This window comes from Microtus pennsylvanicus, chromosome 3, assembly GCF_037038515.1.
Source record: "Microtus pennsylvanicus isolate mMicPen1 chromosome 3, mMicPen1.hap1, whole genome shotgun sequence".
Classification (NCBI taxonomy): Eukaryota; Metazoa; Chordata; class Mammalia; order Rodentia; family Cricetidae; genus Microtus; species Microtus pennsylvanicus.
The window spans coordinates 139172991-139199650 of NC_134581.1; the positions used below are offsets into that span (position 1 = coordinate 139172991).

At 47.6% G+C, this 26660-nt stretch overlaps 1 protein-coding gene across 1 annotated transcript in view; it reads left to right on the top strand.

Moving 5' to 3' along the window:
• Positions 1-26660, top strand: part of Gabbr2 (gamma-aminobutyric acid type B receptor subunit 2) — a 356062-nt gene that overhangs the window by 248650 nt on the left and 80752 nt on the right. Inside the window, exons 8-9 of the mRNA XM_075967260.1 lie at positions 15758-15818; positions 23800-23880. Of these exons, the coding sequence (XP_075823375.1) occupies positions 15758-15818; positions 23800-23880 (142 nt within the window). The remainder of the gene's footprint in view (positions 1-15757; positions 15819-23799; positions 23881-26660) is intronic.

The window sequence follows — 26660 nt, forward strand, 5'->3', positions numbered from 1 at the left end:
GACAGCTTGCAGAGGAGCACACATACAGGGAAACAAGAGCTCAGAACCCCTTGGCCCCCTCACCACCACTTTCCCACCCTCAGGGTGGTGTCTAGGTTCTGTTTCTGCCCTTTCACCTCCTCTCGGTACAAAGCATGGAGTGAGCTGGTCCTCACCATCCATTCTGACAGTGAACATCACTAGCTCAGAAATCGTCCACCTGCCCTTTCTGTCCATATGTCCTTCTCAAGCCCGTTCCTACAGCGGGCATTCTGAAAATGCCCAATCGTTCACTTGTGCATTATTTTACTTCATGCAAATGTGTTGCAGTTTGCAGATATGATTTCTCTTTTTCCCCCTTTTATTATATATATTTTATTTATTTATTTTAAAAAGAGAACAAACTGTCTTTTTTCATTTTACATACCAATCCCAGTTCCTACTCCCTCCCTTCCTCCCATTCCCTCCACCTAGCCCCCACTCCACCCCTTCCACTCCTCAGAGAGGGTAAGGTACATTGCTTTGGGGAAGGTCCAAGGCCCTCCCTACTATATCTAGGCTGACCAAGGTATCCATCCAAAGAGAATAGGTTCCAAAACAAAAAAACAAACAAAAAAAAACCAGTACAAGCAGTAGGGATAAATCCTGGTACCACTACCAGTGGCCCCACAGTCTGTCCCAGCCATACAACTGTCACCCACATTCAGAGGGACTAGTTTGGACCTATGCTGTTTCCTTTCCTGTCCTGTTGGAGTTGGTGAGCTCCCATTAGCTCAGGTAAACTGTCTCTATTTCAATGGGCATCCCCCACCATGGTCTTGACCTCTTTGCTCATATTCTCACTCCTCGTCAACTGGACTTTGGGCGCTCAGTCCAGTGCTCAGATGCAGGTCTGTGCCTCTGTTTCCATCAGTTGATGGATGAAGGTTCTGTGGTGATATTAAGATATTCATCAGTCTTACTACAGGCCAAGGCCAGTTCTGGCTCCCTCTCCTCTATTGCTTAGAGTCTTAGCTGGGGTCATCCTTGTGGATTCTTGGGAATTTCTCTAGTGCCAGGTTTCCTGCTAGCACCATAATGGCTCCCTCAATCAAAATATCTCTTTCCTTGTTCTCCCTCTCTGTCCTTCCTCCATCTCAGCTATTCCAGTCCCTTAAATTCTACTCCAGGCTCCCCTTTCCCTTCATCTTCCTCTCCCACTCTCCCTACTCCCTCCACGCCCATGCTCCCAATTTTATCAGGCGATCTTGTCTATTTCCCCTTTGCAGGTGGATCTGTGTATGTTTTTCTTAGGGTTCAGCTTGTTACTTAGCTTCTCTAGGATCATGAACTATAGGCTCAATATCCTTTGCTGTACAGCTAGTATCCACTTATAAATGTGGTAAACAATGGTCCTCTTTGGAAAGTTTCTACACCCTAATAAGCCTCTCCGCCGACACAATAATCCGAATCAGACCAAATCGAACCAAATTAGAAAAAGCCCAGGTTTAATGGATACAAATGCTCCCAGGTGTTCTCTGGAGGGCAGTTTAAATGCCCTGTGGGAGTGGTCTTGAACATCTTTGGGGAGGGGTTATCCTTTGGTAGGTTTTCTTCGGGGTTGTAGCTGGATACAGGCTGGTTCCAAGCATGGTTGTAAATGAATCATCAGATATTATTTCTAGCAGTGAAGTAGTGTGTTTGTGAGATTAGAACTCGGGGGGTGGGGGAGGAAAGAGAGAGAGTGGGAAAAAAAAACACAAAATGGGCAGCTTTCCAAATGTTCCCATGTGAGTATCTCTTTTTTTAATTTTTTTATTGAGCTATATATTTTTCTCTGTTCCCCTTCCTTCCTCTCCCCTTCCCTTCTACCCTCTCCCATGATCCCCACGCTCAAATTTACTCAGGAGATCTTGTCTTTTTCTACCTCCCATGCAGATTAGATTCCACGTATGTCTCTGCTAGGGTCCTCTTTGTTATCTAGGTTCTCTGGGGTTGTGAACTGTAAGTTGGTTTTTCTTTGCTTTATGTCTAAAAGTCACTTAGGAGTGAGTAGATATTATTATATTTGTCTTTCTGGGTCTGGGTTACCTCACTCAATATCATGTTTTCTAGATCCATCCATTTGCCTGCAAATTTCAAGATGTCATTATTTTTTTCCCCGCTGTGTGGTACATTGTGTAAATGTACCACATCTTCTTTATCCATTTGTCAGTCGAGGGACATTTAGGTTGTGTCCAGGTTCTGGCTATGACAAACAATGCTGCTATGAACATAGCTGAGCACATGTCCTTGTGGTACGATTGAGCATCCTTTGGCTATATACCCAAAAGTGGTATTGCTGGGTCTTGAGGTAGATTGTTGCCTAATTTTCTGAGAAATCATCATACTTATTTCCAAAGCAGCTGTACCAGTTGCACCCCCACCAGCAGTGCAGGATATTCTCTTTACCCCACATCCTTTCCAGAATAAGCTGTCATCAGTGTTTTTTATCTTAGTCATTCTTACAGGTATAAGATGGAATCTCAGAGTTGTTTTGATTTGCATTTCTCTGATGACTAAGGATGTTGAGCATTTCTTTAAGTGTCTTTCAGCCATTTTAGATTCATCTGCTGAGAGTTCTCTATTTAGGTCTGTACGCCATTTTTATTGGATTATTTGTTCTTTTTTAAATATTTATTTATTATGTATACAATATTCTGTCTGTGTGTATGTCTGCAGGCCAGAAGAGGGCACCAGACCTCATTACAGATGGTTGTGAGCCACCATGTGGTTGCTGGGAATTGAACTCAGGACCTTTGGAAGAGCAGGAAATGCTCTTAACCACTGAGCCATCTCTCCAGCCCCTATTTGTTCTTTTGACGACCAGTTTCTTCAGTTCTTTGTATATTTCAGAGATCAGCCCTCTGTCTGATGTGGGGTTGGGGAAGATCTTTCCCCATTCTGTAGGCTATCGTTTTGTCTTGTTGACCGTGTCCTTTGCTTTACAGAAACTTCTCAGTTTCAGGAGGTCCCATTTATTAGTTGTTTCTCTCAGTGTCTGTGCTGCTGGAGTTATATTTAGGAAGTGGTCTCCTGTACCAACGCACTCAAGTGTACTTCCCACTTTCTCTTCTATGAGGTTCAGTGTGGCTAGCTTTATTCAGAGGCCTTTGATCTGTTTGGATTTGAGTTTTGTGCATGACGATAGATATGGATCTATTTTCATTTTTCTACATGTTGATATCCAGTTATGCCAGCATCATTTGTTAAATATGCTTTCTTTTTTCCATTTTATAATTTTTGATTCTTTGTCAAAAATCAGGTGTTCATAGGTATGTGGGTGAATATCCAGGTCTTCAATTTAGTCCTCCTGTCTATTTTTATGCCAATACCAGGCTGTTTTCAGTACTGTAGCTCTATAGTAGATTTGAAGTCAGGGACTATGATGCTTCTAGAAGTTCCTTTATTGCCCAGGATTGTTTTGGCTATCCTGAGTTTTTTGCTTTTCCCATATGAAATTGAGTACCGTTCTTTCGAGATCTGTGAAGAATCTTGCTGGACTTTGCATTGAATCTGTAGATTGCTTTTGGTAAGATTGCCATTTTTACTATGTTAATTCTACCTACCCAAGAACATGGGAGATCTTTCTACTTTCTGGTGTCTTCTTCAATTTCTTTCATCAAAGATTTAAGGTTTTTGTCATACAGGTCTTCCACTTGTTTACTTAGAGTTACTCTGAGATATTTTATGTTATTTGTGGCTATTGTGAAAGGTGATGTTTTTCTGATTTCTTCCTAAGCCCTTTTACCATCTATATGAAAGAGGACTACTGATTTTTTTGAGTCAATCTTGTATCCTGATACATTACTGAAAGAGTTTATGAGTTGTAGGAGTTCCCTGGTAGAGTTTTTGGGGTAACTTATGTAAATTATCATATCCTCAGCAAATAGAGAGAGTTTGACTTCTTTTCTGATTTGTATCCCCTTGATCTTTTATCTTATTGCTCTAGCTAGAACTATATTGAATAGATGTGGAGAGAGTGGACAATCTTGTCTTGTTCCTGATTTCAGTGGGATCACTTTGAGTTTCTTGCTGTAGGAAATCATACAGCCAATAGCCTTTAAGTTAACCGCCCACTGGGGTGTGGCCTCTTACACTATTTATGCCAATGGAAAGCATGTATCGGGCCTCTTTTCCAGCTGTGGGATTTGGTTTCTGTTCTCCGTTCCAGCAGAGAATTCTGATTTGTGAGTCTACCCCTAAATAAATAACCACCTATTATTCTCAGTTCTGAGCTAGTGTGGGATTTAAGCGTCCTTCTTCAGATTCTCTCCATTTAGTTTGATGTAGGTTGTTGGCTTGTTGTATACTGCCTTTATCATGTTTAGGTATGTTCCTTGTATCCCTGCTCTCTCCAAGACCTTTATCATGAAGGGATGTTGTATTTTGTCAAAGGTTGTTTCAGCATCTAATGAGATGAGCATGTGGGGTTTTTTTTCAGTTTGTTTATATGGTGAATTACATTGATTTCATATGTTGAACCATCCCTGCATCTCTGGGATGAAGCCTACTTGGTCATTGTGGATGATTTTTCTGATGTGTTCTTGGATTCTATTTGTCAGTATTTTATTAAGTATTTTTGTATCAATGTTCATGAGTGAGATTGGTCTGTAATTCTCTTTCTTAGTAATTTCTTTGTGTGTTTTGGGTATCAGGGTAATTGTAGCCTCATAAAAAGAGTTTGACAATGTTCCGTCTGCTTTCTATTGAATTTGAAGTAGAATTTGAGGAGTATTGGTATTAGTTCTTTGAAAATTTTGTAGAATTCTGAGCTGAACCACCTGGTCCTGGGCTTTTTTTGGTTGGGAGACTTTTGATGGCTGTTTCTATTTTAACAGTTATTGGTATATTTCATTTTCTTATCTGGTCTTGATTTAATTTTGGTAAGTGATATTTATCCTGAAAATTGTCCATTTCCTTAAATTTTCCAATTTTGTGAAGCACTGGTTTTTGAAGTATGACATGTTGATTCTCTGAATTTCCTCCATGTCTGTTGTTATATCCCCCTTTTCTTTTCTGAGTTTGTTAATTTGAATATTCTCTCTCTGCCTTTTGGTTAGTTTGGATAAAGGCTTGTCTATTTTGTTAATTTTCTCGAGGAACCAACTCTTTGACTCATTGATTAGGTGTACTGTTTTCTTTGTTTCTATTTTGTTGGTGAGTATCTCTTACCAACATGCATGCAGAGGTGACATTTTGGGTGAGTGTGATTCTGTCCACAATGGCTGCTCCTAAGGTATCCCACCAGAAGCGATGATGTCACTAGGCCTTTCTGTCCCCTCCAACACTCTTGTTCCTGATGGTTGCACCTGATAGCTACACAGAGCTTTCGCATCCACACGAGCTCTTGTTTCTAACACCGTGATCTCCCTTCAGCCCCTTCTGGCTTCTCTGTCTCGGGTCTCTGCTTGTTCTCCGCCTTCTCTGTCCCTCTGCTGGGGTCGCTGCCTTTGGAGGGCTCCTCGGGGGTTCCAAGGATAACCTGGACGCTAGTGGCACATGGATTTCAGCCCTTCCCAGAACCACCTTCCCTTCTGTTGACCGCCCACCCAGCTTTGTCCCGGGCTTTCAGTATCGATTCATCTTTTACTTCGTGATTTGTGCTCTGGAAAGGAAACCCACACTTCCTTTCTCCCGAAATGTCCCCACCTAGAGCTATGTCTGCGGCTTACAGTATGCTCTGCATTCTCACCCCGAGGCCTTCACATATGTTGTTCCTCTTTCTGGTTTTGGCTCACTAACCCCAGCCTCTCCTTCGCCAGCTAGCTGTTCCTAGCCCTTCTGGGCTCACTTGGGATGTTCTCTCTCTCTCTCCTGAATCCTTCCCTAACAAACCAGAGAGCCTCCATTAGTTGAAATCACTCCCGTCCCCTTTTCACCTAATGTACAATGTGAGGTCACCATTCAGCCCATGGAAAGGCTGTTGGGAAACCCTGTCCCTCGCTTTGGAGGTACCCACAACTAACATCAGAATATTTCAAATTAGAGATTGGATTCATGCCCCAGTGGTCCCGCGTGTGCTGAGAGTATTCAGATCTAGAATGTGGCCCCATCCTTCCCGCCTGCCTCAACTCTGAGCTGTGTGCCATGCAGCCCTTCCGCACCATGAGGAATCAAGGAGCACAAACGCTGGCGTCTCTTACAAGGATTCAGGGCGGGGGAGGGTCTCCCTGAAGAGGAGAATGAAGCTGAGCAATGAGCTCCTCAGCCATCTCAGAGTTCCCTCTCTTTCCACCTTTCCATATCCCTGTGCCCTGCCTCCTGGCCTGTGGTATCCCACGGTGACCCCCATCCTACCGCCATCTTGGCTTCTGCCTGCCAGGTGCTCATTGGGGCGGCTCCCCCTCCCTGGGAAGCCAAATAAGGCTTCTCCCCACACTGAGCTTGCTCTCCTATTATGGCCTGGACCTAGCTCTCAAAACATGCAAATTATTTCCTTGTACTCTGGGTTAACAATGACCAACTTCACAGGGGGCCCGAGTTGGCCCCTTTCTGGGTCACCTGCCAGGTTAGTTACTACTTCCCGGTGCCCCTTCCTATTTCTCCCATCTGTGCACCCCCACCCTTGCCAGGACCCTCCTGCAGCTGAGTCCCCCCTCCCTTAACCCCCGCCCCCGCGGCTGCTGCACCAGATGCCTACTTGGAGTCCTGCCTGCCCCCCAGGTCAGTCTGCAGCCCACCCTGGTGGACAAAGAAGCAAACAGACCGCAAATTGCATGTCTCGGACTTTGGGGTCGACTAGTCAGCGATTTGGTTTTCCTGCAGGAGAGACTGATCTATTTAACAAAAATAGAACGTACCGTAAAGCAAAAATTAAATGCTGCTCATGGCGGGGCTGCTAGCAGCTGCGAAGAACCAGGAAGGCAGACTTGGCGTCTGGAAGGAGGCGTCCAGCCTTATGGTCCCATAGCCTTGCTATCTGAAGCCGAACAGGCTAGCAATGCCACCCACCAGGAGTGGTTGGAGACCAGGCCCCCCATGCCAACTATGCCCTCAAAGAGTGGTGACATCATCTCTCCACCTTCCCAAGCTAGAAAGCAATCACACTGTCATTTGGAAAGCAAGGGTCTTCCTTTCAGATCAGTGTCTGGGTCCTGCACAGGGCAGTTGAATTAGTGTCAAGATCATGAATTTGAAGTGGCAGCCTGGAGCAAAGGCTCCGTCCCCTCCTGGCTTGTCATGTGACCTAAGACAAACTCCTGCCCCCTCAGACCCCCTGTCTCCTCACCTGAAAGATGGAAAGACGGAGCCCACTCCATCCCACTGAGGCTGGCAAGTGGTACTTGTTAATCAGAGAAGCCAGGGGGAGAGTTCAGGGGTCTTACACAGTCATCTCAGCAGAATTCAAAATAGCATGGAGGGTTTCTCTGCAAGGCTGTGGGGCAGGTGGTTTTACCATTCACACTAGTGGGGGAACCTGAGGACAGAGGAGCAGGGACTTGCGCCCAACAGGCCAGGTCCAGCCTGAGTGTATGCCTTCTGACTCCTTGCTCCTGGCACTTTTTGTCGCGGGCAGACGAGAGGACATGTGTTTATGTTCACACAGCCCCTCAGCCCTTCTACAGGAAAATACTAAGCCGTTCATGAGAATTCATATATTTCAAGAGGGAGAATTAATTTGCTGGTGATGAAGTTGCTATTTTTGCCCCCAAAACATGTCTTCTTATAACAACATTTCAAAGAAAAAAAACTTTTAAGTAAACTTTTCATATTAATAAAATAATATTTAATGGTTAAAGTATTATTAGAAAGCATTGCCAAGAAAAAAGAAGGAGACAAATGTCTGATATTTGCTATTCTCCCAAGACCCTGCCTCTGCTTTCGTACCAACTGAAAGAGAGCATTGGAGCCGGTCTCCTCTCCTGGACCATCCACCAGCCTTCTCTGGGCCTCACTTCCTTCTGCTATGCTCAACCCTGCCTTAGGCCACCAACTGCTTTGTGGGAAATTGCTGCTTGGTCTTTTACCCCATCTAAGCACAGCAGAGAGTGGCAGTGGGCAGGCCACGCCTCCGGCCCCAGCCTTCCTCTGATTTTCAGCATGTGTGTACACCACACATCTGAAGGCTTGGACCTAGCAAAACAGCCTTCAGGGTAAGGAAAATATTTTAAACAGAGGCAAAATATGACCTCTTCAATAGCCCAATGGGACATGGGGGGGGTTCACCTTGACAGAACACAGGATAGACAGACCCAGTTGTTTGATCTTTCCCTCTCTTTTAAGTCCTGCTGTCTCTGCGGGGACAAAGGATACCTTTTCCTTCAAGCCTGAATGGTATCGGGCTCCACGCACCATGGATGCAGTATCATAGCCCCAAATATCATAGCAGTGTTAATCCTTTGAGACTGATGCTGCCCCAGCTGAAGAGCCTGCCAATGGCTGCCCTCTCCTCCAAAAAGCTGGGCTCCTCAACTTTCAGCTGTTTAGACATCCACTCATCTGGGAGGCTGGAGACATGGCTAAGCAGTTAAGAGCAATCACTGATCACGCAAAGGACCTGGGTTCGGTTCCCAGCACCGGCACTGACATTGGGTAGCACATAACCACCAGTCCCAAGGAATGCAGTGCCCTCTTCTGGCCTCCACTGGCACCTGCACACATGTGGCACATATAGACACACACATACACACACATACACTTAAATATTTTTAACATTAAATTAAAAAACTAATTCCCCATCTCTGTACAGATTTTACACTGTGTGTAAAATACACACATGCATATGCACACAGATATGCACACAGACATTAAAACACATGCACACACATTTACATACATACACATGCACACACATTTACATACATACACATGCACACACATTTACATACATACACATGCGCACACAGATGCACAACTGTGCGCATACACGTATACTCAAGCACATATACAAGGGAGCTTACATGAGCACACACACATGCTGAGCTTCCGTGTTATTAACACACACATACTCAGTCACACATGCTCTCTCTTTCACTCACTCATGCACACACACACACACACACACACACACGCAGCAAAAATGAAACCCTTAGATACACATGCATGCCTCCTCTCCCACAGCAAGCAGGACTGCCCAAAGGCAAACGTGCACTCCAAAACAACATTTAGGAAGAAACCTTTCCCGACATTCACTGGGAACCACAGACCTTGGCATTGCCCTGTGCCCAGGGGGCCAGGCCCTCAGGCTGTGCTCAGGGGTCTCCTCTCTGAGTAGTTACCAGCTTCAGCCAAGTGCTGCCTGTCAACCTTCTGGACTCTCAGACCCGATGCCAGCCCTGGCCAGGCCAACCCACCCTCTGCTGTGACCATGCTGAGACCAAACAAAAGGAAGGAAGAAAAGAGGCCCCAGTCTAGGGCTTGACCCATTCGACTATACGTCAGTGGTGTGTGTGTTCTCCATCCAGTAGTGGGCCACTAGAGATGGACTCTGGAGCCTGCAGCATGTGCCTCCCCATCTCAGCCCCACCCTGACCATTGGACCTGTGCTTACAGTGACTTAGCTGATGCAGATTGCCTACTCATGGTCTCTCTAGGCCCAGCACAGAGAAGCATCCTTTCCCAGTCTCTTTAATCCTCCCACACTGTCCTGAGAGGTAGGAATTGTTCTTTCAGATAGAAGGCCCGAGGCTCTGAGACAGCATGACAGTCCATCCATCCATGTCATCCGTCCCCTTCCCCACCCCTCACCCACACCCCCACCCCTACCCCCTCGCGCTGATGGAGATGGCTAGCTGCTATTGTCTGCTCAGTCCTGAAGCTTGAGTTCCCCACACCCACCGCATCCCCCACACCCTACCGCATCCCCCATACACCAGTGTGTAACCCACACACTATAGTGTCAGTTGAGATTGATCGTCATGAAGGAGACTGCTTTTTAAAATTCTCCCTTTAGCCACAGCATTGTTAAATTAATTTTGAGGTTAGCATACAAAGTGAAGGGTTTCGCTATGGCATCTTCGTGTGTATGTGTCATTGTGCTGTGTTCTCATTGGCTGTCCTCTCCACTGTCCACTTCCCCTAGGGCTCGTGGTCTTCACACCCCACTTTTTGGGGCAGCGTCTCTTTGAGGGAAAAGAAAGCCTTTATCTCTTCACCTGAAAGCTTTCCTCCATGATTTTATTTCCACATCTAGTCCATGGTGGTTCTTATTAAAACAGGGTAGGCCCCATGTCAGTCTGTATCTTCCTTGGAAGGGCTGGAATGAGAAGAGTTGTCCCTGAAGCGGCATGTTGCAGGCATTGCCAGGCCCCTAGAGATGGAGGTACAGGAAAGAAGGTGGGGCTGCCCCTGCCTCTGCAAGGCCTGGGGCCCTGGCTTCTTCACAGGGTGCTAATCGTGATGGCGTCTAACTTCCAATGGGTTTCTAAAAACGATCAAGGAGCAGATTTGGAATACAAATCAAATAACGAGGTGATATCCAGGCCTGCCAGACCCTAGCCTTGCCAGATCTGCCACACAGGAGGCTGAGTCTCTCTGGGCACTGAGCAGGTAGCCCAATGGGTACCACTTGGCCCCCCTACATCCTCAATCACTTGTAACTTTTACTGCTGTGACCAAAACCAGGTCACATTTTTTCCCTGTTGTAAACTTTTCCCCATGAATGCTTCCCATTAGCAAGATGTAAATGGAACAGGCTGGCAGGGGATTCTGGGAAATGAGACTTGGAGGCCAGAAACCCCTGCCACACAGAGGAGAATACACGGAAGGATGACTGAACTGAGTACTGCCCAGGTCACAGCTACCGAACTCCACGTCTTAGGAGTTAATTTCCCCATTGCCACAACAGCCCCAACTGGCTCCGCTCAATGAGAAATGTGTCATTATATACAAAAGTCTTTGGGGGCCAGGCAGTGGTGGTGCACGCCTTTAATCCCAGCACTCAGGAGGTAGAGGCAGGAGGATCTCTGTGAGTTTGAGGCCAGCCTGGTCTACATGAGCTAGTTCCAGGACAGGCTCCAAAGCTACAGAGAAACCCCATCTCAGATTTTCAGGATAGGGAGCACAGGAGCACAATTCTTGGGTGGAGTTTAGAAAGCAGTAAGGAACAGAGACATGGGTACACACTGTCCCCTCAGCAGCCACAGGAGTCCTCTGATCATCTAGGAGCCTGAGTGAGGGTCAAACTGGGATTGGTGGCTTCAGTGCAGAAAAGTATTTTAAAGGAGGCTGGAGAGATGGCTCAGAGGTTAAGAGTTCTGGCTGTTCTTCCAGAGGTCCTGAGTTCAATTCCCAGCGACCACATGGTGGCTCACAACCATCTGTAATGAGATCTGGTGCCCTCTTCTGGCATGCAGACAGAACTCTGTATGCATAATAAATAAAATCTTAGAAGAAGAAGAAGAAGAAGAAGAAGAAGAAGAAGAAGAAGAAGAAGAAGAAGAAGAAGAAGAAGAAGAAGAAGAAGAAGAAGAAGAAGAAGAAGAAGAAGAAGAAGAATTATTATTATTTTAGGTTGAGACACTTTAAACATAGACTTAAATAGGAGGGGTAGAAGAAAGAGAATTCAGAAGGAAATACAAGGCACACCTGAGGGCCCGTGAGGAGAGAGTTACGATGAGTTATGCACTCCCATGTGCAGGCCCGGGCTCCTCTAAGGACAGAAGTAACTGTCTTAGCAATAATTCTGTATACCATTTTGGTGACTCTTGAGGTGCATCTCAAAAGGTTGCTAAGAAACAGTATTTTATTTTCTTCCCTTCTCTTTTGATAAGTGAGATAAGTGAGCTCTGGAGACATCAGAGGTGGAATTATAACCTGACAGGGCAAAACCAGGAGCCAAGAGGGGGGTTAGTACGCATCCTGGCCTTGTAAATGAGTCTTCTAGTGAGCGTCCTAGGAAATCACAGGTCTGCATCTGGGAAAGCGGAAAGGCCTTAAGCAGTTGCTGACTGAGCTGCAACTCTTGCCTCACTGCAGGAGAGGTCAGCTGGGTTCCAGGATGAAGGCTCCTCTCTACTTACATCTCCAGTCCCCCTTCCCCTATCCACCCTGACTCCCCACTCCCTTCACTGCAGTGAGCCACCCAGTAAGTCACAGAAGGCTAGTGGTCATTGGGATGTCACCCAGAATCCCTTATTCACCACTTCCTGCCCAGGCCCTTCACAACTGGATATCTTGGGTTGGGTTACTCGAAGCAGCCCTGAAGGCAAGGGCTGCCTACAGGAAATGAATCAGGAAGTTGTCTCCGGAGCCAAAGTCAAAAGGGACTGAGAGAAGCAAGACCAGCTCCACAATTAGATCGGTCTCTTCCTTGGTCACAGCCCCACCACTGACAATCACTTCCTGAGGCAAAGCTTTCCTGGAGTGAGATTCGCTGCTCAGGGAGGTACTTACACAAGACACGGTGAGGCACCCCTGGAGACCCAACTGCCATTGAAGAGACTGAGGCAGGAGGACCTCTTGAGACCTGGAATTTGAGGCCTGCCTAGGCAACAGAGTGAGAGCCAATTTAAAACAAAGAATGTGTTCTGAGCTGGCCATCTTGTAACACGGAGGGTAGCTTCTAAAGAGGCCTTCTTGAAAATCTTCTCACGGACAGGAGGCCTTCCTCGGCTGGACCTACGGCCCTGTGAGTAGTTGGCAATGATGCAGAGAACAGTAAAGGAGAGGTCACTCAGCACACTGGGTCACATGACACAGTTTCCACAGAGGGGTTTCTCCGAGCTGTGGGCCTCCTCTCTGGTACAGACAGACCATCAGGAGTCAGCCGCTATCCGTGTATCATCCACACCGTCTATCACAATCAAAAACCATCCCTATTAAGGATAAACCACCCTCTTGTGGGGAGGCAGAGCACACACTGGTGGCTCATGGAGTTTGTGGGTCTGTCATCTGGGGGTGACCCTTCTGGGAGGATGGGGCTACCTGGTTAACGCCTTGCCAAGTGATGTCACTTGGGAGTTGAAAATCTCTTCCCAAGTGTTGACAGCTTCCTGGCATCTCAGATCTTTTTCTTTCAACTCTCTGCTATTTAAAGTATTTAAATGAAAATGACCACTGCCGCCCCCTGAGTGCCTGTGTCCTATCAGGAGCCGCCCGCTGAGTGCCTGTGTCCTATCAGGAGCTAGAAGGGGCTGTAATTTAGGGATAGTGTCCGGAATGTCGCCTCGGAGGAGATGGAGCCTGGCTGTGAGACTCTGGTCTTGCTCTCCTACCTCTGTATTTCCTGAGACATTAAAAGGGAGGGTAGAGTTCCTTATAAAATCAGCTATTTCTGGTTAACTAAAACATGGCAAATCTTACTTTAAAATGAAGTACTTAGTTTTGTTTAAAAAGAAAACAGGAAGATGAAAAGATGGGGCCTAAGTTAAGGGAACCTGCCGAGGGCCTGAGTTCAGTTCCCAGGCTTCGGGAGGCTCACAGCCGCTTAGAACTCCAGCTCCAGGGGATCTTATGCCCTCTTCTGACCCCTGTGAGCACCTGCACTAATGTAGACGGGCGGATGGACCACACACACATACACACACACACACACACACACACACACACACACACTCGCACATGATTTGAAAGAAACAAATCTTTTCAAAAGGAAAAAACAGAAGACAATACTAAAAAAAAAAAATCAGAGGGAGAATCTTTTTTCCGCCCCTGTCCCTGTTCCACCTGTTTCATCTGGATAAGGACACCCTCCCACGCACGTTTTAACGGCACTAGAATCTGTAGAACATCCGCACTGTAGACCTAAACGCCTTTGGAATTCTTCAGATCCTGGCAAGAGATCAGTAAAGAATTTAGGGCTCTGCCCTTGGGGGATTTTTTTTTTCATTTTCTCCTTGTGGAGAGCTGTTTGCATGTTTCCCACCCAGGTAAAGTGGTCCATTTGCATAAACATGATCCTTTTGGAAGGTGTTCTGAGATTTCCAATCATCCCTAGAAATAAAATCACAGCTCCTGTCTCACCTTCCGTTGACGTGTTTTCACACTTTAGGGAATTGCTTACTGCCACCTGAATGTGGAATTGGGGTGGGTGTTCAGTTTCAAACTGCTGCCGCTCACAGCTGTCTTCAGGACGTCAAAAAGGTGTCAAAGTGGCATGGGAAGTTGTTTCTGAGGACACATTGCGGGATCCTCTTTGCTCTCCAAGCCATGGGGCCCCACCCCGTGGATTTCCCCGACGGAAGATGCTCCCAGGACCTTCTCCTGAGAATGGAGTGGATGCGCAGTACCGTTGCCCTGGCGGGGCAGGTGCATCGCAGGGAGAGGAAAGCAGGGTACCATGGAAACAGCTTCCTTCCTGAATTTCACCGTAACAGCAAGAGGAGGAGGCATGTGTTTTTGGAGCTGAAGCAACACTCGTGAAATAGCATGGGTCTTAATGAAATACGGTCGGGGATGTAGCTCAGTGGTAGAACACTTGCCTTGTAGCCACAAGGTCCTGCGTTTGATCCTCGGCAACTTCTAAACGAATAAAATGAAACTGGGATTGGATTCCAGCCTCATTTACAACGACCTGGCAATCAGCACATTAGCCTTTCTCAATTTCTTTCCTTTACACACTTCCCCACGCACACACGCACATACATGTTCGTGCATGTGTGCATGTGTGTGTGTGTTCATATGTGTGTGCCTGAGGAAGCTGGGGCAGTCTTAGGTATTGGTCCTCACAGTTCACCTTGTTTGAGGCAGGATCTCTTTGTTCTTCAAGAGGTCAGATGCCCCAGTGGCTGCCAGGGCCTCTCCCGGCTTCACCTTCTGTTTCGACATAACAGCACAGGGGTTACAGATGAACCCCGCCACTCCCAATTTTTTGCACAGATTCTAAGGAATCAAACTCAGGTCCTCACAGTACTTCATCCACTGAGCCATTTCCCTGTCTTAGTCTCAGTTTCTTGATCTGTAAAGTGGGCATCACCCACACCACCTAAGCTAGTTGTCAAGCTGCAGTGACAGGCTGCGTGTCAGTTTCTCCTCGTCGGTTTCCTTCCATGGTTACAGAATTCTAGCAGGGACCACAAGTGGGCAAAAAGAACTGATGTGGCTTCTCTAATCCCTAGTGTTCTCAGCCAAGCATATGGGAACCATCAAGGCAGATGCTGGAGATGACAGCAGTCTTTAGCCCCCAAGTCCCTAATGAGAGGCGCTCAGCTGCCTGTGACAGTAGTCAGGTCTTGCTGGATGGAGATGCTTAATTTCGAGCTGCATCATAGCCCAGTTATAATTGGGGCTGACATCACCGCAGGATGAGTTTTCCAAAACATTCTCCATCCTTAATATTAAACCACACACATTGATCTATAGATAGATGGATAGATAGATGATAGATAGATAGATAGATAGATAGATAGATAGATAGATAGATAGATAGATAGATAGATGTAATTTTTTAAAAGAAGACCCGCTCCACCCTCCAGCACTCTGATGGTCCTCCAACCAGATAGCCTCAGGGAAGCCCTATATCTTTCTGAGTGCGCACAGGACCCACCATCAGAAGCCCCACCTCTGCCTTCAACCCACTAGAAGACCTTGTCCCATGACAACACAGCCATGTGGGCATTCCGTAATCACTGTGCTAATGACAATGCTATCTCGGCTTTTGTTCATCGATGACAGTTCCATTATTGATTTTGTGATCCTCGCATATTAAGCAGATAAAGTCACAACTAACGCGTAGGCGATGAGTTTGACTTTGTGTCTGCCTCCAATGGGAGCTGATTTCTCCCCAGTATTAATAGCCACATCACGCCGTTCAAGATCTCGGTGAGCTAATGTGACATTTCTCTTTTGTTCCCGTTTGTTTGTTTTGTTTTGTTTTTAGGGTCAAGTTGTGTTCCGGAACGGAGAGAGAATGGGAACCATTAAATTTACTCAATTTCAAGGTAGGCTTTCTGATGCTTATTCTTTCCAGCTGACAGCATTTATATTCAGGGATGTTGTGTTTCTGCAATAAAAGGCATCAGAAGAGATGGAAATCTGATATGAGATTCCAGATAAAACAAGAGTCGATAGGAAGCGCTTCCCCATGAGAGCATGAGTTACAGCTGTGTGAAAAATTGTTTCTCAAATGCCTAGCTCGCCAAGCCTACCCTACCCCCCGTAACTCCTAGACTTTCAGAAAGGGGAGCGTGGGTAAGTCGATAGCACTATGCCGAGAAGGCTGCATCACTTCAGGATTTGATCACAGGAGTGTTCAACAGACCCCAAGACAGACAGGCCAATGTAAAGATGCCCGCATCTCCATCCCCCAGCCAAAGCCACTGCCTGCCCTTTGCCAGTCTTACGTTGTCTTGGCTCACCCCCACCTGCCCATTTTTTGCTAGCCATTGCAAAGCCACTCCTAAACATTAGCTCATTTCAATATATAAATCCTTCCGCGCGCATTTCTTCTGGAGGACATAGACGCTGTACCTACAGGAAGTTTCCACGGTTCTTAATGTCTTTCCACGCCCCATCTATCAGTCCTCCAACCATTCCGAGCTGACAGTTTAATGGAGAACCCTCACAAGGTCCAACAATCACACAAGTCCGGTGTGTCTCCTTAGCCTCTGCTTTATTACACCCTCCACTCCCTCTGCCTGCCCCCCCCCGCCCCCATGCACACATTTTTTGTTTACCACTTGGTGTTCCACAGGAACCAATCCATTTGAGTCAAGGTGGGGCTCAGAAACCACCCCAGCCGTGTTCCCTGTGTGGCGAGAACACAGTTCAGAGAGGCTGGCAGCTCGTCAGAGTCCTGAGGCACACAGGGGGCGGGGCTGGACACTCCTTGAGACATTGCCTCTGTCATTCTGATTGTGGTTAGCCCGCCCCACTGGAGAGACCGTTTGTAAGAGCGCTTCTTCTTGGCGTCTTGGCAAGAAGGGAAGCAGATCCCACAGTCATTCCAAGGAAAGCCAGAATTAAAGTAAGCTCTTCAGGTTCTTTCCGACGAATCCCACCAGGCTCCCGATCAGTCTGGAGAGGTGTTTCTCAGGCTGCCTCCTCCTAATGCGACTGCGTAGTTTGCTCATTCATCTTCCCAGGGCAGGTAATTGAAACGCATGTCAGCTCTCTAGCGTGCACAAAAGGTGTCATCTTAGGCAAATGTAATTATTTTCCCATTTGTTAAGTCTTCTTCATTGGCTGAACAAAGTAAGCAGCCTAGCAAATATGCTTGTTTTTTGAGTGATAGCAGCTAAACCCTTTTGTCACGTTTCTGGTTCTCAAATTATATCCCTCGCGCCAGGTGCTTTTGTAGAATGTGGGTTCCCTGATCGCAGCGGCGCATGCTGATTCTATCGCCTTCTTCTTTCTCGTATGTTAAGCTTGGCATCAACTTCAGCAGCTGTGGGTTGAGCATACCTGAACTCATAAGGCAGACAGCACAGCAAATGGTAAGGACCAGGTTTGTGGTCCTGCCAAGAACAAGTCAAAGAGCATCCCCCTAGGACCAGTGGCTCCTCCTCCTGTGGAACCAGGAGTAGGTCCTGTTGTCTGGGAAGTCAGTGCTTCCGTTTCTGGGATCAACCCAGAGCCACGATAGCGACTAGGTACAAATACCCAGAAGCCTTCACTTTGGATAGAATACCTCCAAAGAATGTTGACTTTCCTGCTCATCCTCCACCCACTCTGCCTTCTCCTGAGCTCTGTGTGGATGGAAATGAATATTGGAAAAGTAGCTTTTTCCTCTCCTTTAAGAGAAAAAAAGATTCCCAGTAACTGCCTCTTCTAAGCAGCGCTGGGAATATGTAGCCGGGAGGAAGCCAAGCAGGGCGTGATTAGGCCTTGTTTGGTGTTCCCATAGAAGGCTCGGCATCTGCTCCCAGCAGTCTGCCTTCATTAAGGCCCGTTTGTGAGACTGACGGATGGTGGCTTCCTTGAGATATAAAGGACGGCCTTTGGGGCTGGTGTCTGCACACCTCATCTAAAGGAATGGGCTCTTCCAGGCTCTTAATGCTATAATTGTCATTCATAACGTACCCCAAGCAGTGGAAGCCCCTCCTTCCCAAGCACACCCTTAATTACCGCCTGGTCTTCTGGGTGCACAGATGCGGACACAGCGTCTCCCGTCCCCAGCGTCTGCCTGGTGCTTTGCTGTGCCCTCCAGAGGAGCACCAAGCTGGATAAGACACAGTTCCTGCCCCCAGTCCAGGGACTTCATAATCTCTCTGGCCAAATGTCAGCGCTCATAAAGACGGGAAGACGCCTCCCAGAACCTACTAGAGAACTCTCAGGACAGTTTGGCCCTGATTGGAGATTCCTGGGGCTGGTTTTTAATGTCCTTTCATGTCTTATGACACACACTGCCATACCCTTCGCCACCCACAGTCTAAAAGGCTCCGTGGATTCAAACACTGGCTTCTGTAAGACTGGAGATGGAGTCCCCTGAACTTCAGCACACTCTAGCAGGGTCGTGGGTCAGCAGGGACAGGACACTAGTGAAGGTGGACCTACTGGGACCAGAGTGTTGTTCCAGCCTAGAGACTTCCCAGCCTTCACTGTCCACGAGGAACCCCCTCAAGGAAGGGGGCCCAAAAGATAGAATGCATTGTGCTTCATAGAATTGCAGATTCTGTGTGTTACAAGGAGCCCTGACTCTCCATGTCTCTGCTTGAATACCTCCACGGATGGGGAGCTCATCCCCCTCATGTGAAAAACATCATTGTTTTCCAGGCGGTGTAGCCTAATGGCTCTGAAATTTCACTTCAGAGTTTATCTAAAAATAGTGAAATAAGAGATAGTCGTGTCCCTTGCTGTGAAAGTTACTGAGTATTCAGTGACCTGCTGCAGTCGTATGTCTGGCTAGGTGACTGGCGTGGGGGACCATCATCACAGCTGCCGGTAGCTTCTCTCCTGGCCATTCTCAACAATGACCACAAGTGTGGCCTTGCCTCATGCGCCTCACTGGCACATGAAAGACCCTATGTCTTGTTCATACCCCTGTTCCCCTCACTTACACCGTACCCCGCTTCCCTAGTGGGTGATGCACACCTTCATTGCTTAGTGAGAATATTGCCTTTGTGTGTCCTCCCCCAACATGAACTGTCATTTTCTGTGTGAATATCTTGAGTTTGCCTCAATACCACGGGCTTACATGGCTTTTTGGCTTTCCCTATTCTTGTGGTTGCTTTTGTTTTACACTCACCAGACTGTTTTTAAATATACCTCTGATTCCTTGGTGGGAGCGCTTCACTGTCTCTATGAATACGTCTATCCTGCCCCCCACCCCCAGTTACAAGCACCAGCTTATCTCAAACGTTGTATCCTCATGAATAGTAAGGCCTTATACATGTCCCCTTATGGATTCAACTGGGACTTCTGCGGGCCTTTGGGTCGGAGACAGTGTGCACCTTAAATGTGCATATGTCTGTCAGACTTCTGTGACTATTGTTTCATGTCACTAGCACAGGGATACCTATGCCCCTCCTTCCTGCCTGTGGTGTCCCCCCAATTCCATCCCTCCTCTTTTCTTCCTCCTTCTTACTCTTTTTTCCTCCCCTCTCCCTAACTAAGTTATTCAGTGGCTTTCAGGGTCAGCTTCCTAACATGTTAAGCCTCTGAGCTATTTGCTAACTGATAGTTCTGACCCTCTGACCCTCATTAGCTTTAGACTTCAAAAGTGTCACCCAGTCTGCAACTTCTCTGTAAATTTCAAGTCCTTATGGAGCAGAACTTTTAAGTTTGGGTGTGCACACCCCCACGACCCCCATGATAAGGTCCTCTGCTTTACATTTCTTTGAATTTTTGATAGTTGGGTCTTCTTACAACTCCTTTTGCATTGTTTTGTTTCTGACACCATCTCCACAGTTCAGGCTTTCGGGATCTGATTTTGCAGCCTGGCCTGTAGCCCACATCAAACTTGTGATCCTTCTGGCTCTAGCTCCTAAACTCTAAATTACAGGGACGCACCACTCTAGCAGGCCAATAATTTAACTTTGACACATATGTTTGCCTCCTTCAAACTAGAATCAAGTAAGAACGGGCATTTGGGGGATGAGATAAAGACCATGTCACTTGGAGCACAGGGGGACAGGATAGAGACCATGTCACAGGGAACATAAGGGGACGGGATAGAGACCATGTCACAGGGAGCACAGGGGGACGGAATAGACACCATGTCAAATGGAGTATAGAGCCAGCTTATTCTCCTGTCTGGAGGATGCAACCCAGGGAGGAGGCCATGTCACTTCCTGTTACAGCCTTGGTCCAACTGACTCCTGGACACTCTTTGGCTCACAGCCAGAAATTATTTTCAAACTGGACATTTTTCAGCATCCAAATTGTTGCCAATGGGCTCTGTTTTCTCTATGTTCCCAAACGTAAGGTTTAGAACAAAAGATAAGAGTGATAACGCACCTTTTAAAGAGAGTGTGAGAAAAGCTAGGATTGTTCTGGTTCATAATATTTTTAGCCTCTAAGAGCCAGAAAATTGAAGCCGGGCAGTGGTGGCACACGCCTTTAATTCCAGCACTTGGGAGGCAGAGGCAGGTGGATCTCTGTGAGTTCGAGGCCAGCCTGGTCTACAAGAGCTAGTTCCAGGACAGGCTCCAAAACTACAGAGAGACCCAGTCTCAAAAAAAACAAAAAAGAACCAGAGATTGTCCATACTGAAAGTCCAGAGTGCAGCCCAGTGGCTCTTCACTCCATCTGTGTGGTAAGGTCAGATTTGGAAGCTTTTAGAAAACACAACCCCCACACACCCACAGGATCCACTTCTTAACGTCTGGGGTTCTACGATGAACAGGCTGGTACCCAGAAATCTGAAAGTTTCAGAACCCCAGACCTCTAAGTCCCCACTAAGGTTCAGAGCCACCAGAGTCACTCAACGCTGCTGGAGAAAGAGCTGATAGCAAACACAGCCAAGCATGGGGACAGAGAGCAGCCAGTGACAGCCACTGTAATGGCCCCTACCCCTGCTGGGATAGTCCTCCTTCCAGCCTGTACACAGACAGCCTTGTCTGTGAGCTCTGGTTTGTAAGACCCAATGTGGATCCGTACAATTGCCACGTGCTTTTAGGGCAGAGGCCCAGGCTGAAGACCTGGAAGTGCCGGGCCTTCCATATGGCTCAGTGGGTAAAACCACTTGCCGTTGCAGACTGACAGCCTGAATTTGCCACCCAAAACCCACTGTGAAAGGAAAGAACCAACCCACAACAATTGACCCTGACCCCTACACACCTACACACTAATGATAATAAATAAAAGACTTCTGCTACAAGCGTTGGCTTCATGTCAGGGTGACACATAGCCAGCGGATGGAAAAACAGAAAGGGGCAAGCGTCTTGTACACGCTGCGATCCCAACGGCCAGGCAGTCTGAAGCAGTAGGACCACAAATTCAAGGCCAGCCTCGGCAACTTAGAAGTTCAAAGCCAGCCCGTGCAACTTAGTGAGACCGTATTAAAAACAAAATAAACTTGGTTGGGGATAAGGAAACCGTGAAAGAGAGACAGCGATTGCAGTAAGAGAACGCATGGAGTGTCTGAGTTCAGCAAGGCTCACTCGCTCTCTTCGTGGGTTAAATAACTACCATTTCCTGGTAGTTGAGCCAGCGGTGAGGCGCTTGGTAAATGTTCTGAGACAGGCTCTCATTATGTAGCCCAGGCTGGCCCTGACCTTGCTATTCTCCTGCCGCAGCCTCCCTAGTGCTGAGGCGGCAGGTACATACATGCAGTCTGTATGTTTTACATCTTTGTGTCTCCAGCCCCCAGCTTGGAGCCTGGCCCATTGCAGGTGCCTAACAAACTCAGGGACTTAGTGTAAACACTTCTGTGACATCAAAGATGTCCCACGCCACCCAAGTAAAGGATGGAGTAACTTTGACTTTGAACTGCTTGTGGAAAATTATTGATGGTTTGAGCCCCTGAGCTGGGCTCAGCATGCAAATAAGTAATCAACAAGTGGAGGCAGGATAATGGGCAGCCCGGCTCAGCATGGGCAGGAGAGGTACCCTGAAACAGAAGCAAGGCAACCATATCAGGTGCTCCTTGGGCACTGGCCCATGTGACTTCAAGCCCTTCCTTTGCCTGTCTGAGGCCCATCTCTTCTCTCTGGACAGGGAGTTAGGTCTTGGTTCCAATCACGCAATGCAGAAACTTGCTAGGTCCTGGAGCCTCCCAGTATTACCTTCTGGGAGAAACTATGGTGATTATGATCTTCGTGGGAAGTTGATTATTTCATTTCCATGGGGCAGTGTATTCGGCTCTGTAGCAGACTGTGTGACTGTGGGTCCACGGGGTCCCTGCAGTGCCACTTCCTTAGTCCTGAGGGTTTGTTCCAATGGGTCTGCATATTTTATGCGCTGCCTCCCCCTGCTGAATAAATAAATCAGGGCCTCCTCCTCCTGGTGATGGGAGCTGACAGGGGAGCCTGTGGGACTCAGAACTTCCAAAGGTGACAATGGGGAATCTGGAGCCCCCTACAGAGTGTGTTAATATGACATTTAAGACCTAGGTGACCCAAGCAAGCAGCAGCCACCTGCACGATGTGGATCCCCTCCCCTGTGGCTTTTACCATTCTCTTTCCCTGAAGTCTAGGAAGCAGGCAGAAATGTGGCCTAGGAAATCCTCCAGTCTGCTTCCCGAATGCTTACAAGGGATGAGCAGGGCTTCTGTACTTCTGCAAACTCAGTCCAGGCTCTATCTCCCTGGGGTCTCCTTGGGTTCCCTTTATAAACTCTGGACATTGGCTGGCTGGAGTCTGCAGCTTCGGGGACCCACCTGCACCTTGGTGGCTTTAGAGCAGTCGATGAGCTCCTCTAGGGGTGAGCCGTGGAGCCAGCCACTCCATAGCCAGGCACAGAGCCGTCACTCAGGAATCCCATCACGGCACCATAGTCAGGAAGAGCAGGAGCCATGAGAAAAACCCAGGGTTGGAATTGAGCTCCGTTCCTAGTGCTGCTGGGGACTTAGACAAAGCCATGGCCAACTCTCAAGACTTAGTTTTGTTGCCAGCAAAGTAGCACTAAGAGCCCCTTCACCACACACTGAAGGTATCACACAGAGAATAGACATAAAGGAGCCTACGTCTAGCCACTGTTGATCATTATCTGTTACTGTAACAAAATACCTGAGGCTGAGTATTTTCTAAAGAAAAGAAACTTGCTTGGCAGACAGTTCAGCAGGTACCCGCCCTCCCATCAGATCACTCTCACAGAAGAAACCACAATCCACTTAGGATGGCATCCATGTCTCTAGAAAGGGACACCTCCAGTGACCCAAATACCTCCCACCAGGCCTCTTCTTAAAGGTCCCACCTCAACACTGTCACACAGGAACCACCATTTGTCACCCAGTGTCCTATGTTACTTGGGAAAAGAAAGTCTTTTTTCCTGATACCTTCCTAAGCCAGTCATTGCCATCTTTATCCTTGACGATGGCCAAGACAGTGAACTAAAGCCAAGAAATAATGAAGATGAAGACATCCAGAAATGACCAGTGAGACAGGAGAATACACTGAACAGGCATGCAGGAAAACAAGAGTATTGGGGTACGGCTCAATGTCTCGACAGAGCAGCCTGGCTATTGAACCATCCCAATTCTGCCTCAGGATGCACTCACAGGCTGGTCCTGTCCAGAATGGAGTAAGAGGTGGTCCCTACTACCTACAGCTGGTGGAATGCCTACAGGGCTTTGGGGTCCTCACTTATCAGGGTCTTCAGGAGATTGTGGGTTAGAAATGGGCTTCCCATCTTGAGGGATGCAGCACAGGGGGCGGGGGAACACCTGCTGAGGTGCCAGCCCAGGACAGTGACAAGCTCTGTGATCCTAACTGGAGTCGGTGTGAGAAGAAGGGGAAACTGTGGACAGCCAGGGTCCATGAGAGCCCCCATACACGAGCCTGAGACCCCGGCTGACTGGCCTCTGTCTCTCGTTCTCCACAGATAAAAAGGAGGTGAAGGTGGGCGAGTACAATGCAGTGGCTGACACGCTGGAGATCATCAACGACACCATCAGGTTCCAGGGTAAGGGTCGCGGACTTCCTGGAGGGTGCTCAGCATCTTCGGCTTTGTGAGGTCAAGAGCCTCCTCAACACAACTACTCACTCACTGAGCACAGATTCCCAACCCACTCTGTGGGGTCCAGATCCTGGGGCGAACCTGTGGAGTTTGGGAGCTAATCGCTCCCTTCCCTTTGTTTCTGGTCTTTTGTCTTCTGTTTCTGCCTTTTCTATGACCACCATTGCTTTATATTGGAAGAGACCATGAGCCCCTTACTGAGTTCTATTTCTCTCTAAATTCCTGCTGTCAGCCAGGATCTGCCATGTTGGAAACTTGGTAGTTAATGAAAAAAAACTAAAACATCAAGTAGATGTCTGAGTAAATGGATACACATGTATGGATGAGTAGGTGGGTAAGTGGATGGATATGGATGGATGCGTGGGTCGGTGGATAAGTGGGTGAGTGGGTGGATGGATGGATGGATGGATGGATGGATGGATGGATGGATAAAAGAATAGGCTGGTGAATGGTGACTGATTCTATATAAGTAGATAGGACAGATAAAAGCCTGGAAATGAGTTGGGCGGGTATATAGATAAGAGAGTAGATAGATAGATATGGATAAATGGATGGATGCATAAATACATAAATAACTAAATGCATAGATGGATCCATGGATGAACTAGTAGGCCTGCATGAATGTATGGACAGCTGCATGCATGCATATATGCATACAGATATGGATGAGTAGTTAGTGACTGAATAATTGGACAAAAACATAGATGCACGGAGGGATACATGGACAGGTAGACTGGACGAATGGCCTAGTCTCTGGATAGCAGAAGAGGAAACTGGAAGTCTGTGGCACCCAGACAGTTGTTGCTTAAATCATATTAGGTCATCAGGAATTTTTCTGTGCCCAGAGTTAATCATTAAACCCAAGACCACCATAAGAGCTCTCTTATGGTGCCTTAGGTGGGACTTGGCTGTGTCCATCTATGGATCTATAGAGCTCAGCTTCTAGAACATCACAGAGATCCAGTCAGTATCCACATGTGACACCTGAGTGTGTCCTCCACTGTCAGCCATCCTCCCCACGCCACCTGAGGGAACCAACACCGGGTACATAACAGCATGTTATAGTTCACACCCCCACTGAAAATCTATGGGTTTGTCTTTTCGTACATTTAAGAAAACAGCTCAGGCCAGACATTGGTGGAGCCTGTCTTTAATCCCAGCTCTGGGGAGGCAGAGGCAGGTGGATCTCTGTGAGTTCGAGGCCAGCCTAGTCTATGGAACAAGTTCCAAGACAACCAGGGATACACAGAGAAACCTTGTCTGGAAAAGCCAAAAAGGGAAAAAGAAAAGAGCTCAGAAATGGTGTCACCCCAAATTCACACCACCTGTGAAGAACACAGCCTGTCCTAACCTCTAGAGTCCTGATATCATGAGAGATCTGTCTGCTCCTAGACTAGGGAGGGGGGGCTTTTGGAATAAGGATTCTGGGTACTGAGCTCCTGATAGGGTGCCAGCCGGGCACGCAGAAGGTGCAGGCTTTGTCCCCAGCACTGGGGAAGATAATAGAGAGAAAGTGTCAAGTACAAAATAAAGAAAAGACACAGGCTGGTAGCAGAACGCATTTTCACTGTGGTCCCAAAGTTCAGAGAGGTGTCTTGCTCTGTGCTGTGTTCCTAAGACATCCATGAGGGGGCCCTCTCCGCAGTTCTCCATCTTCTCTCAGAAATCTGCCTGGCCGGGGCTGGAGAGATGCCTCAGAGGTTAAGAGCACTGGCTGCTCTTCTAGAGGTCCTGAGTTCAAGTCCCAGGAACCACATGGTGGCTCACAACCATCTGTAATGAGATCTGGTGCCCTCTTCTGGCATGCGGGCATACATGCAGACAGAACACTGTATACATAATAAATAAATAAATCTTTAAAAAAAAATCTTCCTGGCCAAACGGCTTCAGTTCCTCCAATGTTGGGACACCTTCGTGCCTGTCCCCAGGCCGTGTCCTGGGCAGCCTTCCTTCTCATCTGGTGACCGCCAGCCATTCTTCTCACCCTTCAACAGTTGCTTCCCACTCCCCATTCTAGGAAGCATCTCCTGACTCCATCCTGGGGAGCTGTTCTCTGCTGCCTGCTGGGTACTCAGATTATCCTATGCCTGAGCCTGAGAGCCTGGAGGATGTTCACCCCAGGCTGCATCCACAGGAACTGTTTGCACCAGCTTTAGAGCCAGGCAGATCTGGGTCTCAGTCCTGCCTGCCAGCTACTTACTATCTCTAGAAATCACAAAACACCTAGAAGACTATTCAGCCCACCACCCATAAGGTTGATGGATGAGTCGATTGAAAAGGCTCTAATATTTATATCTTATTTATAGTGTGCAGATAAGCTGAGCGTCCATACATTAAAGCCTCCATCTGTTCATCTCTCGTCTCCGCATCATTCTGAAGCCAGCATTCAAAAATTGGTGTTGCCTCATATTGCTCTGCTCTTTCCCCAAGGCTGGACCCCACCCCCGAGGGCAGAGAGTGTATCTTGTTCATTATGTATCCTTAATGTCCGGCATCAGGCCTGACTGATGGGAGGTGATTCTCAATGGTGCGTGGATGAATGAGGAATGAATGAAAACAAAATCCAGGGCTGCATCCAGCACAGCTGTTCAGCATCTCCATCACGCTCTTGTGATTCTAGCTGAGATGAACTTAGTGGCGGTGCCATTCGGTAGAGAAGGGAGCTGGAGAGAGGGAGCTGTGTGTGAAGAGGTGGTGCAGGAGGAGATGGTGAAGTTGTGGCTGAA